The sequence below is a fragment of the Copadichromis virginalis genome, linkage group LG10 (genome assembly GCF_057382275.1).
Source record: "Copadichromis virginalis isolate Kocher_CV1m ecotype Utaka linkage group LG10, C_Virginalis_male_GT1.1, whole genome shotgun sequence".
NCBI classification, from domain to species: Eukaryota; Metazoa; Chordata; class Actinopteri; order Cichliformes; family Cichlidae; genus Copadichromis; species Copadichromis virginalis.
In genome coordinates this window covers 25,605,036-25,619,939 of record NC_140627.1, presented here as the reverse complement: position 1 = coordinate 25,619,939, position 14,904 = coordinate 25,605,036, and the positions used below count along the sequence as shown (strand labels likewise).

The 14,904-nt window shown below is 40.3% G+C and overlaps 1 protein-coding gene across 2 annotated transcripts; it reads left to right on the top strand.

Annotated features, from left to right (window-relative positions):
* The first annotated feature begins 1,262 nt into the window (after positions 1-1,262).
* Positions 1,263-13,209, top strand: pitx1 (paired-like homeodomain 1). Of its 2 annotated transcripts, XM_085470839.1 has the most exons (5): positions 1,263-1,384; positions 2,459-2,513; positions 7,321-7,470; positions 8,680-8,882; positions 11,857-13,209. In XM_085470839.1, exons 2-5 carry the CDS (start codon positions 2,468-2,470, stop codon positions 12,403-12,405), a joined length of 948 nt encoding a protein of 315 aa, XP_085326965.1. In that variant the 5' UTR covers positions 1,263-1,384; positions 2,459-2,467; the 3' UTR covers positions 12,406-13,209. The 2 variants fall into 2 exon arrangements, with proteins under 2 accessions (XP_085326965.1, XP_085326966.1); XM_085470840.1 differs by lacking the exon at positions 7,321-7,470.
* Positions 13,210-14,904: the final 1,695 nt, after the last annotated feature.

Sequence of the window (14,904 nt, the reverse complement as noted above, 5' to 3'; positions counted from 1 at the left end):
TGCTTTTGCAAGAGTTGTTTTGTTGGCATGGCGTTTTTACTCTATTTCTCGCTCTCTCTGCAACCGCTCACGGACACACAAAGGCCTGAATGGCTTCGTCTTCCTTTTACAGAAAACATTAGCCTAATTATTTCCCCTTTTTAGGGCGCAAACGCTTGTTCACAACTCGGTCATATTTCCTCCATTTAAAACCTCAGACCATTTTTAATGGGATGCAGATCGAATGTTTTACTTTGAAGGACAAAACAAATCTGGACCCTGCGTGCAAAAATGAACAATTAGTCGTTAAATAATCATCTGCTAACAGAGAGGTTCACAATGGTCAGACGGCTTATTGTTTGCCGACCCGGTTCATTATCGAAGAGGAAAATACGGCCAGTGCGCAACCACGCAAAAGCCTGATGCCAACTTATAGAAATAAAATGCTGTCGCCTGTGTCAGCAAAATATTGGGATCTTTTCGTGCTTGAAAAACAACTTAAGTCATTACATTAAAATAAATTAATTAATTAAAATTAACCTATGTGTTACACAAAACTTTAAGATGTGTGGTTGTGTGTGATTTACAGTTTTTGGTTTTTTAAATTTATTTAAACTGTGATAAATAAATAAACAAATAAACATTTATCTTTATCTTTATATGTATACACACACATATATATATGTCTACATATAACAGGATGTGCGTCTTCTTTTATGTGAATTCTTCAAAATAGATTTTTTTCTTTCCTCAAGCTGATGGTCATCGGTGTGAGGACAAACACCCTCTGATGAAAATCAAGAAAACTCTTCTCACCTTTTTTTTAACGCCGAAACTGTCCTTCGTCAACGCCACACACACACACACACACACACACACACACACACACACACACACACACACACACCAAATAGGTTTATTATTATTACATCACTTGTTGCTTTCCTATGTTAAAGTAAAAGTCAGAAAAAAGCGTTTGAGAACATATTTTGCGGAGAAGAAAATTGTGAATTAAGATGGGGAGGAAGAAGAAGGTGACGTCAGGTGATGATGGCAGCACAGGTGAGGAATTCAGTGATGTCTTTTTTTTTTCTTTTTTTTAAGAAAAGTTCAAATGAAGATGCGATGGGATGAAAAGGAGACCAGTGATTGGGGGGTGACAGCGGGGGAGGTGGTGGTGGTGGTGGCGGCGGCAGCGGGGGGTTGCGGTGTGATGACGTCAACGCTAGGCGTGCAGCAGAGCAGTGAAGAAAACCAAGGTATCTTCACAGAGACTACCAAAGTGCTGATTACCGCGGACGCAGCATTTACGCGCAGCTGACGCTAAAGTGGATTTACTGAACACCTGCATGGGGAAACCGTGAGGGTTTATTCCGTTTTTCTGTCTTCTGCTGGGAACCAACTGGTGAGTAAGGCACGCACGGTGTCGTGTCAGGTCAGTGGATTTTAGCTGTGGGAATTGGTCAGAAGGTGTCGGCGGGCAGGTCGCTCTGTGCCTTTTAACACTTCAAGATATTGGGAATGTGAATCAGAGGGGAAGATGTGTCCAGCGTGAAGAAGAAAATAAAATATTTAAAAGCGCCGACTCCTTTAGGAAGAGCATGCTGTTGGCCATTTGGTTTTCAAAAACCTGGAGTAGAGACTGAGCGAATAGAGCTTTGCGCACAGCAACGATTTCTGGCATAGAACTGCAGCAGCGAGTGTGACAATAGTTTGTCTGAGCATTAGAGTCAGCCAGCTGCACCTTACAACATTATTCCCACTGTAGCCCAGAAAAACACTACATTAGATACTTAGAGTAACTAATATAGAGTACAAGCGTGTGCGCGCACTGAAGCGCGAAGGACGAAAGTACGAAGGGTACTGAGTAAAGATTTACTGAGGACATAAAAGCAGCAAAGGGATTCCTCTAGATAAGAGGGTCAGTCTTTCGCTCTGTGTGTGTGTGTGTGTGTGTGTGTGTGTGTGTGTGTGTGTGTGTGTGTGTGTGTGTGTGTGTGTGTGAGAGAGAGAGAGAGGGGGGGGGGGGGGATTGAGGGTCTGTGATGGGCAAGGGAGAGGGTGTTTCTCATTCTGCGAGCCGAAAACATGAAAATCCTTTCTTTAAAAACGAATAAATATTACCACAAAATTCGCGTTATTTTTTTTAAGTTGTATTAATCAGTTTATTAATTTTGCTATTGTCCTTAATTGTCTTGCATGTTTCTTCTCACAATCAATTTTAATACAAATGTATTAGCCAAGGGTCCAGAAAGAATTAAACTTGCTGTTGTAGGATTGTGACACAGCCTGCTCTGACTTGTTTTTTAAACAAACTTTCATTTATTCAATATTTAAAAAACAACAACATTGTAATGGTAACTATAATATGATGTGGTTTAATGAGAATAGGTGTGTTTAGCCTCTTTGATTTTTTTTTTTTTTGATTTTTTTTTTGGAGGAGAAAGTTTGATTTAATTGGGTTTTTTGTGTTTTTCAGGCAACTGGAATGGAACTGAATCTGTCGAAGAATGTGATTTCTTGTGGGGAATCTGGTATGACATTTTTCTGTGCTCAGTTTAACATGTTGATTATGTTTGACTTTTCAAAATATCCATATATATATTCAGATCCACGGTGGTGTGGTGGTGGTTAGGACTGGGTTAGAATCCGGCTGAGGCGATTTTGTGTCGAGTTTGCATGTTCGCTCCGTGTCTCTGTGGGTCTCGGATTCCTCCCACAGTCCAAACGCAAGGATGTTAGGATGACTGCTGATTGTGAAGTACAAGTCTAGAGTGAGTGGTTGTCTGTATCTCTGTGTTACCCTTGCGATAAACTGGAGACGTGTCCAGGGTGTACCCCGCCTCTCGCTCTATGACAGCTGGTATAGGCTCCAGCCCGACCGCGACCCCCAATTGCATAACCGGAAGAGAATGGATATTGTGATTCATTAGCTGCAAAATGATTATGGAGCTCTGTGAAATTGGCATCGGCAATAGATAAATAAGTACATATACAAACAATGAACTTTTTTCATCTTTCTGGTGATAAATCCCAACCATTTATCTTTTAAACACTAAAAACAAAAGGAAAAACGAAGCAACATCAAGCCAGATGCTACAAACGACACATAAACATGCCAATCTGTTCAGTGGAAAATATTTCATTTAATTTTTTTCTTCAGATCCAGCAGTCGTAGCTCACATAAAAATAAACCAATCAGTCTTTTCTGGATTTAATCACAACAAAAAAACAAGAATCCCCCATTCGTTAAAAAGATACGTAAAAAAGTTGGAATAATTTCGAGGTTTGGGGGAAATTTAAATGAAACATCGTGTGCAACCTTTCACAAAACGTTCCCCGAGGAAATAATAATATGCAGTAGCAATCAAGTTTCACCCTAAAAGGCAGTATATGTATATTTTTATGTTTTCACATATTAAGAACCACTCTCTTTTCAAATATCAACACCGCGTGTATGTAAAACTAAAAGAAACGACCGAACGTGTGGCGGACTGGCTCTGGTTTAACAACGAATGAAGGGGTTTAAAAGGAAATTTTACATATTCTTGCAGTTTAGTGGATTTGTCCTATGGGTGTTTCCCTGTGCTGGCTATTAGACGTTGTTTTATTTACACCTGCATTCCCTGCACAGGCTGTTTATTGGTTGTCAGACCTCAGGTCAAACAGGCCTTGGACCAAGCAGGGAAACCATCACCAAGGCAATAATCAGCTCTGTCCTTCTCCAGTTACGCACCGTGTCCAGTTACATCTCCGCTGCTGTACTGCTCTTGAATCAGCTCGCCAGCTTTAATTTTCTATATGCTTTGTTTTTTCGGTCCTGTGGTTAGCTTTACTGTGCTCGCTTTCCCTGGAGAGAAAAATAAACCAAGACTGTATTTTTGTGTGTGATTCACGGCGTTCGCCGAGTTTATTTTCACTTCTTGGGGGGAAAAATATGAGTGTTTGCTTAGCCACTGGCCTTTAACCTGTCCTGCCGGATGGAAAGGCTTTTTAACTCATCCATCACACGCAAGTGCCCTCCAGAGTGCTGGAGGAGCGGGACGCGGGCATAGATGGAGGCTGAGGAGGCTGGGTATTTAGATTACCCCCATCTATCAGCCAGGAACATGTGGACAGAACAAAGTAGAATTCATAAGAGCTCCTCCATGGCGAATCTCTTTGTGCTGTAAATCCCATAATATTGACCTCAAGAGTCACTGGGTTTATTGTTATTTTTTACCGCTGCTTTTGCTTTTGCTAATACTTTATGGCACATAAGACTTTTTTCTAGGCTGATTTTAGTTTTTCAGGAGTCCGCTGCAATCTTGAAACAAGCTAGAGCTTTAAGCACTTCATTGATAGACTATCTCCCACTAAACCCTACCAGCTACCAACAGGTAGTCTCTTTCACTCAACCTTCGCAACCTGAATAGTAAAGACCACCTGCTGGTCACGAGGTCCTCGAGTTCACCTCATCAGCGCCTTTTCTGCTTTCTTACTCCAGAGTTTAGATGCAGATGAACTTTTGTTGTTTTCAAATATTGTGTCCAAACCATTTAACCATCTTGGAATATGAGTAAGCAGGTAGGCGATGCTGGTGTCGTGCCCAAAAGCACTTCGGTAAGCTGCGGCGGTAAACTTGTTGACTGCGATCCTCAGTAGGTTAAGGTGACGCATTCATATTAGCTAGTCAAATACTTATGCCATAGTAATACAACAGTTACACACTGTGCACTAAAAATTTAAAAAGTTCGTTGATGAGTTTCGCTGTATTCAAATTTCTTGAGTGCATTCAGTGTAGATGTCTATGAAAACACGTGCCACTCTCTCTGTGCAGAAAGGCTGAGCAAATATTGATGAACACGGCAGGTGATTTCTGAGAGCTAACACAATTCTTTGCCAAAAAAAAAAAAAAACCCTTCGGGGGCGTTTTGAACAAAACGAGGATCTCGTGTCAAAAGTCATACGCTCATACAATGGCCGAAAGTCTTCGACCCTGGCGCCTGTGACAGTCTGACTGTCTGTCAGCCTGAGACTCTGAGGCCTGATGTGCGACTCTACCTGAAGGAGGTAGCAGACTGGCCGAGCAAGCCAGCAGGTCAGCTGGTCTCATATCGAAGATGTGGCCAAATTATACTGATCTTTAATCAGTTTAGAAAGAGAAATCTGGAACTCTTTACATTCAGTAAACCTGTGATTTCTGGTCACTCAGAGGTGATTTAACTCAATAAATTATTATTGCCCGTAAGTGTTTGTCATATTATAACAAAACACCTACAGGCACATCACATTTAAATAGAAAATATATTTATCTCAAATACAAACTCAAACTTTCAAATAAGAAATGTGATTTATACACTCTGTGCGTCTAATGACTCAAACCCTAATGCTAAATGGAGACTTTTGCCCACAGATTCCAGTTACACGAGTAAAGGCCTTTACATTTTGCTTTAATGTAAAGGGTTACTCATAGTGGTCTGAAACAAACGCTTTTTACGCTGGCCTTCTTTTCGTTTACATTATTTTCAGCTTTCATGCGCAATTTGGTTAGGCAACGAAATACTTGGTTTGGTGGATGAAAAGCTCATGGTTTGGGTTAAAACAGAGACTTCTTGGCGAGTCTGTGGCAGAATGCCTGCAGAGCTTTTCTCATGCAAAAGTTACATGGAATCTATTTCTGCCATCCTATAAAAGAGCCCCGCGCTTGGGTAAAACTTTAAATATTATCTAACCTGCATCTGTGCATTCAAGAAAGACAAGAAAATAGCCAGTGCGACACAGACTACGATCAGCAACTCAGCTCTTCAGTTTTGCACACGGACACATTACAGTTCACTTAGCTCTAAAGCACCACGAGTACTGCGCATACCTGAATGTCAGATTATAATCCCTGTAGCATCTAATTTAATCTTACTTGTTTTCCATCTTTAGCGGGATGAGGTTGGTTTGAATTAGCACTGCTAATGGATACAAAGACGTTATGTTCTGGTGATGTTGGGGCTCCTTTATCAAGCCACTGCTTGCTGCTGTTTGCGCGTCATAGCCAACAAAACGCACAAAAGTCAAATGTGTCATCATTCGCAGCGGTCCATTTGTCATATTGCGGTTGTCACTGAAAGGCTGGGATCTATAGCGGTTGGATTCTGAGTGCATGTTGTTGGAGTTTAAATATATTATATCAGTAATGTCTGAAGTGGTGAGGTGGTGGCTGTTTAGGCAAAGTGCAGGGCAGACCGATCTGCTGCTGCTGATAGATTACTTATTCTTTGACTGATGTGGTTCAAACGATGTGGTGCACAAAAAACAGCACAGACAAACACATCCTGTTAAATAATGAGAGATGTAATGTTCCGTGTATTACTCCCGATTGTCTCTTTGTGAATGAGCGAGCTGACAGAGCGACTCTTGTCAGGTTACAGCGCTCGTATTCACGCACACAACGAGCCTGATATCATCGAGCACTTTTCATACTGGAGACACAGTAACTGGGCAGGACCGTGTTGGATGGCAAATGTTTATTCAGCTCGGTACATATCCGAGATATACATTGTGTGGCCGAGCGTGTGTGTATAAGCGCGCCCAGCTGCATTGCTTTGGACACATTTCAAACATGCCTGCGCGAATAAAAGGCCCCTTTTTTACTCCTGAAAGCAAAGCTTCGCTTTGTGCGCTCTCGATAATTGACAAAGCGTACACTGCAAAAAATAATAAAATGAAATAAAATACAAAGTAATAACAATAACTAGCCTTAAGACTAACAAATGAGCAGACAGCCACCGTGGCAGGTTTTTTGTTAGGAGTGTTTAGCAGATGAGTCACCTCTTATAGTTTCGCTCCACTCACACTGGAAGAAATTTCCTGATCTAAATGCGACATATACGTCTAATAAATCTAAAATTAATTAAATGCACCTTTTCACTTTGTTAAGCGCGACGTCAGACTTTGTCTTGTCTGGGTGGGTATTTTCTTGCAGCGGTCACGTTTAGTGGGTGGGACTTGTTTTGGGGAGGTTTAACGCAGCTAATGGGTGGGTCTGATGTGAGGGTTGGAGAGCCGGAGCTTGTTCTCAGTCACAGCGGGTGGAAGCTTTTCCTTGCTGCGGATAGAAGGAGAGCGCACAGGGCTGTCACTGCTTCAGAGGAGGGGAACGGGGCCGTGTGATTTTTTTGTCCTTTCTTTCTTCTATTCTCTCGAAGCACGTTTTGCGTGGAAGAACAAACGAACCTGCATGGTTAAATATCCCATGTCGTGGTGTGTGTCTGAGAGCGGGTGGATGTTTTGTAGCGTAGCTCTGAAAGAAAGCCTCGCGATCCACAGGATTCACCCCGTTTCCTCTTTTTACGCACCCTTCTCTTCAAGGTGGGATGAATTTGGACAGAATTGCAGAGGCAGTGAGAGCACCGCCGCCCCGCGACGTGGCCCCCGCGTTTCATTTACAGAGAACTTCAAACAGCAGTCGAGAAACTGTAGAGAACTCAAGCAGCGAGTCTTCAGACACAGAGTTGGCAGGTACACAGTCAGAGTGCTTTTAGCCTCTCCATTCTTTTTCCCACTGAGTGCTGTAACAGTTTATTTTACGTGTCCGTAAGCATTTTTACGGCGAACTGTCAGAGAGGCATCTCCAGCACTTAAAAGCTACAGAACATAGAGAAAGAATATTTAACTTTTATATCCCTTGTGTTTGCTTGATTTATTTCCGTGTGTCACCGGGCAGCGTGCACGAAAACGACAAACTCTAAAATGTGTTTCCATCAAATCTTAGTATTTGAGTGTGTTTGTGTTTGTGAGCGCTTTTTGTGCAGTTACTCCCCATTTTTTGTTTACTGTGCTCCCAGAACCAAACATTTGGCAGGAACCCGAGATGTGTCAGGGAAAAATGTGCAGAGCAGCCTGGCCTGCTGTCAGTGAATGCATTAGAGCAAACTATAAATATTGGAGCTATCCACAAATCTAAACTAAAAACCAAGCGGTCTGTGTTGACAGTTCCCGGAGACACTTTTTATTATTCAGCTTTTCCAAAATTTTAGGGGAAAAAAACAGAGGCCTTTCTGGCCTTTCTTCGCGTATTTCAGGGCGCACGAGAAGCAAATAGAAAATACACCAAGGTCAGTTAGTTCTATTTTTTTAGCTATCAGTCACGACAGTAAATCGTTTTAAATAACAATCTTGAGTCGTGATTTTAAGCTTTTTTTTGTTTTTAGGAAACTCTCAAAATCCTAGCTCCCTTTCTGTGTGTGCGAGTGTGTGTGTGTGTGTGTGTGTGACTGACCTTTGCGCGTGTGGCCTCTTAAGTTTAACGAGGCAATTGTTAGGACACAAAATACAAGACAGTTGGGAGATAAGAGTGGGGCTCTGGAGTGGGCAGACCTCATCGTAAAGATATTGATCTCTAAGCGAAAACCGGAGCGATCCGATGGCTAACTCTGACACACGTTTGTGAATGTGTGACTAATTTGTTTCTGTTCTTTTGAGGTTTATTTTTTATGAATGACTTCGTAAATAAATTAGCCAAAATGGTTGGTTTCATCGCGGTGGGTCTTTTTCAATTGCTTTACTTAAAAAAACAAATCCACGTCGTTGTACTCAATCCTCGTGGGAAATATTGAACTGTCGACGTACACACACTAACTTCTTCATTGTTTAAACGTCCCTTATTTGCATGCCATTCAAAATATGTTATAGGAGTACTGCTGTTTCACACCGGTTTGTCACCTACAGAAAAGGAAAGAAACGCTGAACACAGGAGCGATGACGGAAACGCGGACGACCCCAAGAAGAAAAAACAGCGGCGGCAGCGGACTCACTTCACCAGCCAGCAGCTGCAAGAGCTGGAAGCCACGTTCCAGAGGAATCGCTACCCTGACATGAGCACCAGGGAGGAGATCGCGGTATGGACCAACCTGACCGAGGCGAGAGTCCGGGTAAGATAGCGGCCGTGCGTAAACCATACGAAAAGTTTGAATAAAGACAAGCTGGCCAAGTAGACGCTCATCAAAAACAGCAATTATTAAACTTCCAAAACCAACAAAAAATTATAAGAAAATGAAGAAGATATTTTTTAATAACTTAAAATTATATATTTTTTAAATTGTCAAAATATGTAACTTTTGAACTTGGTTCCACAAGACTTTTTACCCAATTTCAAGTATTAAAAAAACAAAAAGAAAAAGAAAAACAGAACTTTGTAGAAATTTTCAAATAAGGATGTCACAGACTCATTTATGCTGTTTGTCAGTACAGCGAGAAATCAGATGTATATTAAAGTCAGTACATTTCCCTGAAGGTTCTGAATTCATACGTTAGTCACTATTCCTATTTTTAACAGAGTCCATGTCACATACAGACTTTGGTGACTTTAGTTTATTACTTCTGATCCGTTTAAATCTGTGATACATTTCAAATACACGCTTACGAAAATCCGTCTCCAAAGACCTCGGAGGTTTTCAGCAGAATATTGTTAACATATTAAGTTGCAGTCATCCCTGACTGTCAGCTACGGTGCATCCAAAAGTAAATCTACCGTTATTACAGCACGTGCACAATTCCCAATACTGGCACAGAGGACGTTACAGGCCTTAATGGTACGCAGTCATGTTAACACGTCTCGTGCTGAAAACTCAGAAGAAAGATAAGCTTTAAAAAAGAAAGTAAGGAGAAAAAAAAGTAGTTGAATCTGTTGGAAATTGCAGGTCCTTTCAAAGGGTGTATCTGCTAATGTAGCCAATGGATGATTCGCATTTTGATGACATCATCGAAAATCTGGACCCTTGTTTTTTTTTTCTCCACGGAGAGCGTTCACGTCTCTCCTCATATATATATATATATATATATATATATATATATATATATATAGATATGGCTTTTTAAAGAATATGACTTACATGTATTATATTTATTCTAGCTACATTTTTAAACTGTTTTGAGTAAAAATGAATCATAACAATAATAATATAATATTTGAATCAGCACAGTTCTTATAATATCTTCAGTTTGAGGTGTAAAATGAAAATAAGTTGCTTTTTATGCATTTTGAGCCAAGAAACTCACTGCTGTCACGAGCAGGTTCAGATTTAAACAGCGACTATTTTTTTTTTCTTTCGTTCCCCTTTTTCATTAGGAATAAAAAAATAATAATATTAGGATTAAAAAAAGGGGGTGATGGTACGCTGAATGTTTGAGATTCAGTGAAATTTGAAATAATTGGAAATATTTTAAAGATCAATTTACATTAAATAAGATGCAATTATGATTTTAAATATAATTTCATAATATTTACAAGCACACTTTGACACGTCAGTCATTATACTCATATTCTTAACGTGGTTTTCGTCGTGCAAATGTCATTAAAATCCAAAGCATGCATTTTATAGCTGGGTGCAGGAAACTCGAGGCTGGGCTCTGCAGTCTTGAGTGTTTCCTCCACAGCTCTCTGTCACATCGCTCAAGTCTTTGTGGACAATTTGTCGGCCGCACAGTGTTCCCGCACCACTATAAATAGCTTCCGCGAGGCCGTCTGGTGATACCAGTTGTAAATTGTTTCTACTATGAATTAACAATGAATTGGAGAGTAGCGACTAGTATTTTGTTAGGTTTTGATAAGGTGTGAGGATATCCAGAAGCGCTTTTCTGTTTCATTTCGAGTCATCCGCGGAGCCGTTCGAGTTGCTCTGTGAACCTGGTTTTACGTCTGACTTACACAGACACACACGCCTTTTATTTACACTGGTAGAAATACTTCTTATTTCATTGTAAGAAATGAGGCCAAAAAAATCTACATTAATGCACCTCCATCTTAGATCTGGTGTAAACACACATTCTCGTTGTGATGTACAAGTGTGTGGTAGTCTTATACTAATATGTATAATATCAAAACACCTGGAAACAGTTTTCATAAACGATTTAATGTATTTGCTAGTTTATTTGTAAAGGGCAAAATAGTCTACAGGAAGGAAAAATTACATTTGTAAAGAGAGTGTCGAATATATTGTATAGTCTATATGAATATAACCAAAACGAATTTCTAACATCAGTCCACTGATTAGGATTAATACATCCCGCAGTCGTCGTCCACATGAACTTAAAGGATGTCCACTCATTCAGTCTCGCTGATTTTGTATTTATTTTACCGGGTTGTAGCTCGTCAGCAGAAACTGCTCCCCCTGACTCCAAGGCTAGTTTGTCGACTCGGGTATGGAAACTCTGAATATGCATTTCACTCAAAAAAGGATCCTTTCTTTTTAATGTCCGGATTCATCTTAATAAGCAAAAGTAAGTAACTGTTTTGGTATTTTTAAAAAACAAAAACAAAAGAAGTGCGTGTTTCGTAACTAATCATAAATTAAAAAGCAGTTGTTGATATTTGACATCTGAGAACATTGAAAATGGGACCGCAGCTGAAACTGCTGAATATGCAGTGGGCCTATAAAAGATTTTAACTCATCAACAATTAACCGCTATAAAATTCAAAGATAATTTAGTTAAAAATGCCTTTATGCTGTAATGGGTTTTTTTGTTTGTTTGTTTGTTTTAATTTGTTCTTGTTTGTTTCCTTTTAATGAAACGTTTTAAGGCACCCTAGACACTAACTCACCTTAAAGGCAACAATTCAAGGGCACCAAAGCGGGGTCTGAAGCTTGTTGCCACAATATATGTGGAAATAAATGATTCAGACATCAATAAATGATCATTAGTGTCGTTTTAAGAAAAAAAAATTACACTTATGCTTCATGAACTGAATATCACACGAGCTTGAAATGCTGCTTCGGATGTGGACTCGAGTCATTCCTGTATCATCTGTAGCAACGTTGCAGGTTTATTTTATGACAAGAAAATTAATTTTACATTTTACAGCGTTCTGCTGTGGTTAATGCTCACGGTTCTGTGTGTCCCTTCCAGGTGTGGTTCAAAAACCGCCGGGCTAAGTGGAGGAAGCGGGAGCGGAACCAGCAGATGGACCTTTGCAAGAACAGCTACCTGCCCCAGTTCAGCGGTCTCATGCAGCCTTACGACGACATGTACCCGGCTTATACCTACAACAACTGGACCAACAAGGGCCTCACTCCGGCACCGCTGTCCACCAAGAACTTCACCTTCTTCAACTCCATGAGTCCCCTCACCTCGCAGTCCATGTTCTCGGCCCCCAACTCCATCTCCTCCATGACCATGGCCTCCGGGATGGGCCACTCCGCGGTGCCCGGCATGCCCACTCCAGGTCTTAACAACATCAGCAACCTGAATGGGATCGGGACATCCGGCATCAACTCAGCTATGTCATCATCGGCTTGTCCTTACGGGCCTCCCGGCTCACCGTACAGCGTTTACCGGGACACTTGCAACTCCAGCCTGGCCTCTCTCAGACTTAAATCCAAACAGCATCCAACATTTGGATACAGCGGCCTGCAGAGCCCGGGCTCCAGCCTGAACGCCTGTCAATACAACAGCTGACGGGCCAAAAGGGGGGCCTTAAAAATACAAATATATATATATATATATATAAATATGTGATAAGCGGACACGGTGTCATAGCTTATGGGCTACCTGCGGATCAGGGGAGGGGGGGTATCAAAGACGACTAAACTGGATTAGTTGCAATCATTTTTTATTTTTTTTTTCGAAAAAAAATGAAAAAGAAAACGTGGATAATGCGGGTTACATGTGTTTACCAGTGAACTTGCACAGCAGTTTAAATGTCCAGGTTTTTTGGATTTTTTTTTTTTTAATGATGAAGACGTGTTACATGGCTGCACTGTACATATCTAAATGTAAATATATACAAGTCTAACATGTGAAACAGACGGTGGGATTTTTTTTTTCTTTTTTGTGCTTGCTTACTCTTGAAGACTGACTCGACCAAAGCGAGGATTTGCATCAAAATAATAATAATAACAAAAAAAAATCGAGCATGTAACGAATCAATGAGAAAACAGAAGAAAATCCGGCCTTTACTGTACATACTTTATACTGCTTCTGTGTGCTTTCTATTTACCGCATATGCAGGGTGACTCCACGACGCCTCCCGTTTGAAATGCTTTTCATTTTGTTTGCTCCAATAGAAAAAAAGAGAGAGAGAGTGAGAGAGAGACCTTGCATGTTTAACTTGAGTGCAACGTGTTTTGTACAATAATGTAAGACTTTGCAGAAGTACGTTCATTAGCCTAAACTGTATACAAAAGGTGATTCAAAGTCCTCATGTGTTTATGGTAACATGTTTGTTTGAATAAACTCCAGGAAAAGAGAGGTTTATTTCAAGTACATGTCTTAGAGAGGTCTTTGTTTAAGGAGACAAGCACTCGGGCTCCGGGTTTCCCCCCTCAAAACATGAGAAAAATAAATAGGTTGGCTAAATATCCCCAGCGTAGTGGTCCACTTAGTTTAAGGGAAGGGGAATTACCTTAGAAAGATGAAGAATCCTTTGCGGTTATTTCGACAAAGTGGAATCAGTCCGAGCTTTAACTATAATATTTGATTTTATGTGTTTGTTTGTTTGTTTTTTGTTTGTTTTTTTGTTTTTTGAAGCTCCTTTAATATCATTTTTATTTCAGAGGAGGGTGGGTAGATAAATCCACCTGACCCAACTTTGGGACCTCAGCAGCTACATTTCTATGAACTGCTCTCATTATTATTTGGTCATCGTGTTAATGAACACATCTCAGCGCTCACTGGATTTTCCAGTAATAGATTTATGGTTAATTTTACTCGACTTTTGTTCCCTTCACTCCCTATACAGAAGATTCGATTGGGGGCTCATTCAAACCTGGCTATTCTGCTGCAACACAGAGCTATTTCTGTCTGCGTACTAAAGGACGGAGATTATGTCCCACTAAAAGGATGATTTCAGATCACCTGAAACCTGAGCTGCTTATTAAGAGTTCCACCAGCGTGTGTGGAAACCTGGAGTGCGCATTCAGGAACATTAAGGACTGACAAACACGGCAGTTAAACTTTCTGGAAGGGGGCGAAAAATGCTGAATACACTGAGCAGATTTCACAAAATAAATAAGTAAAAACATCTTCAAACACACCTGGAGGGAACATTTTATCTAATTACATCTACATGGATATTTTGTGGGATAGAATCTTTTATTTGCACCTCCGGGGGGAGGAAAAAATGCAACTGGCGACAAGCCCGTGCAAACAAAATGATTTCAGTCAATACCCTATCTTGTTTTCTGACACCTGCAGAAATCCCCATATCTATATTACTCACCATTAGACTGATATTAGTGCGCTGCTGGAGCAGCCACCAGTGTGTGCTTTAACTGATAGCGCTGGGTCTTAGAGGATATTGGATTAGAGGCAACACTTTAATAAACAACTGGATAGTGAAAAGAAATGATTTATATATACATATCTCAATAAGACAGCAAACTCCAATGTAAACTGAAAATAATTTTTAACTAATACTAATACTTTTTATACTTTTTAGTTACACGGTCCACACAGCAATTTCCTTAAGGTAATACTCACCTTCTGACATTTTGTATCAAATTCTCTGTTTCCCATGCTCAACTGTAAGTTTACCTTGATTCTGTGGTTATTATTCTCGATACTTCATGTAAAATGAAGGTGTCTATGTAATTTAATAAGCATAAAATGCAGTGTGACTCAAGCTCGTGTAAAGTAAGTGTGAATGAATTATGTCTTCTAAGGGGGCTTCATATTATTCTTCCACAACTTCGTCATAATTGTATCTTGACATAATCTTACCTCCACTCTCAGCACATGACCGTTTGTGGAGATCTTCCCTCTTTTTAAAGTCGTTTTATTCATTTAAAATGAAATATCAACATGGGGTGAGTTTGTGGCTCTTGGATGGCTCTCCAGATCCGATTAGATATGAGGTTATGCTCCTTTAAAGGACTATTGCACATTTTTATTACAGTTTTTATTTCTCTAACCTTCTGCTGTGGCCTTGCTGACGCTCTTTTGTCATTGAGATTTCAC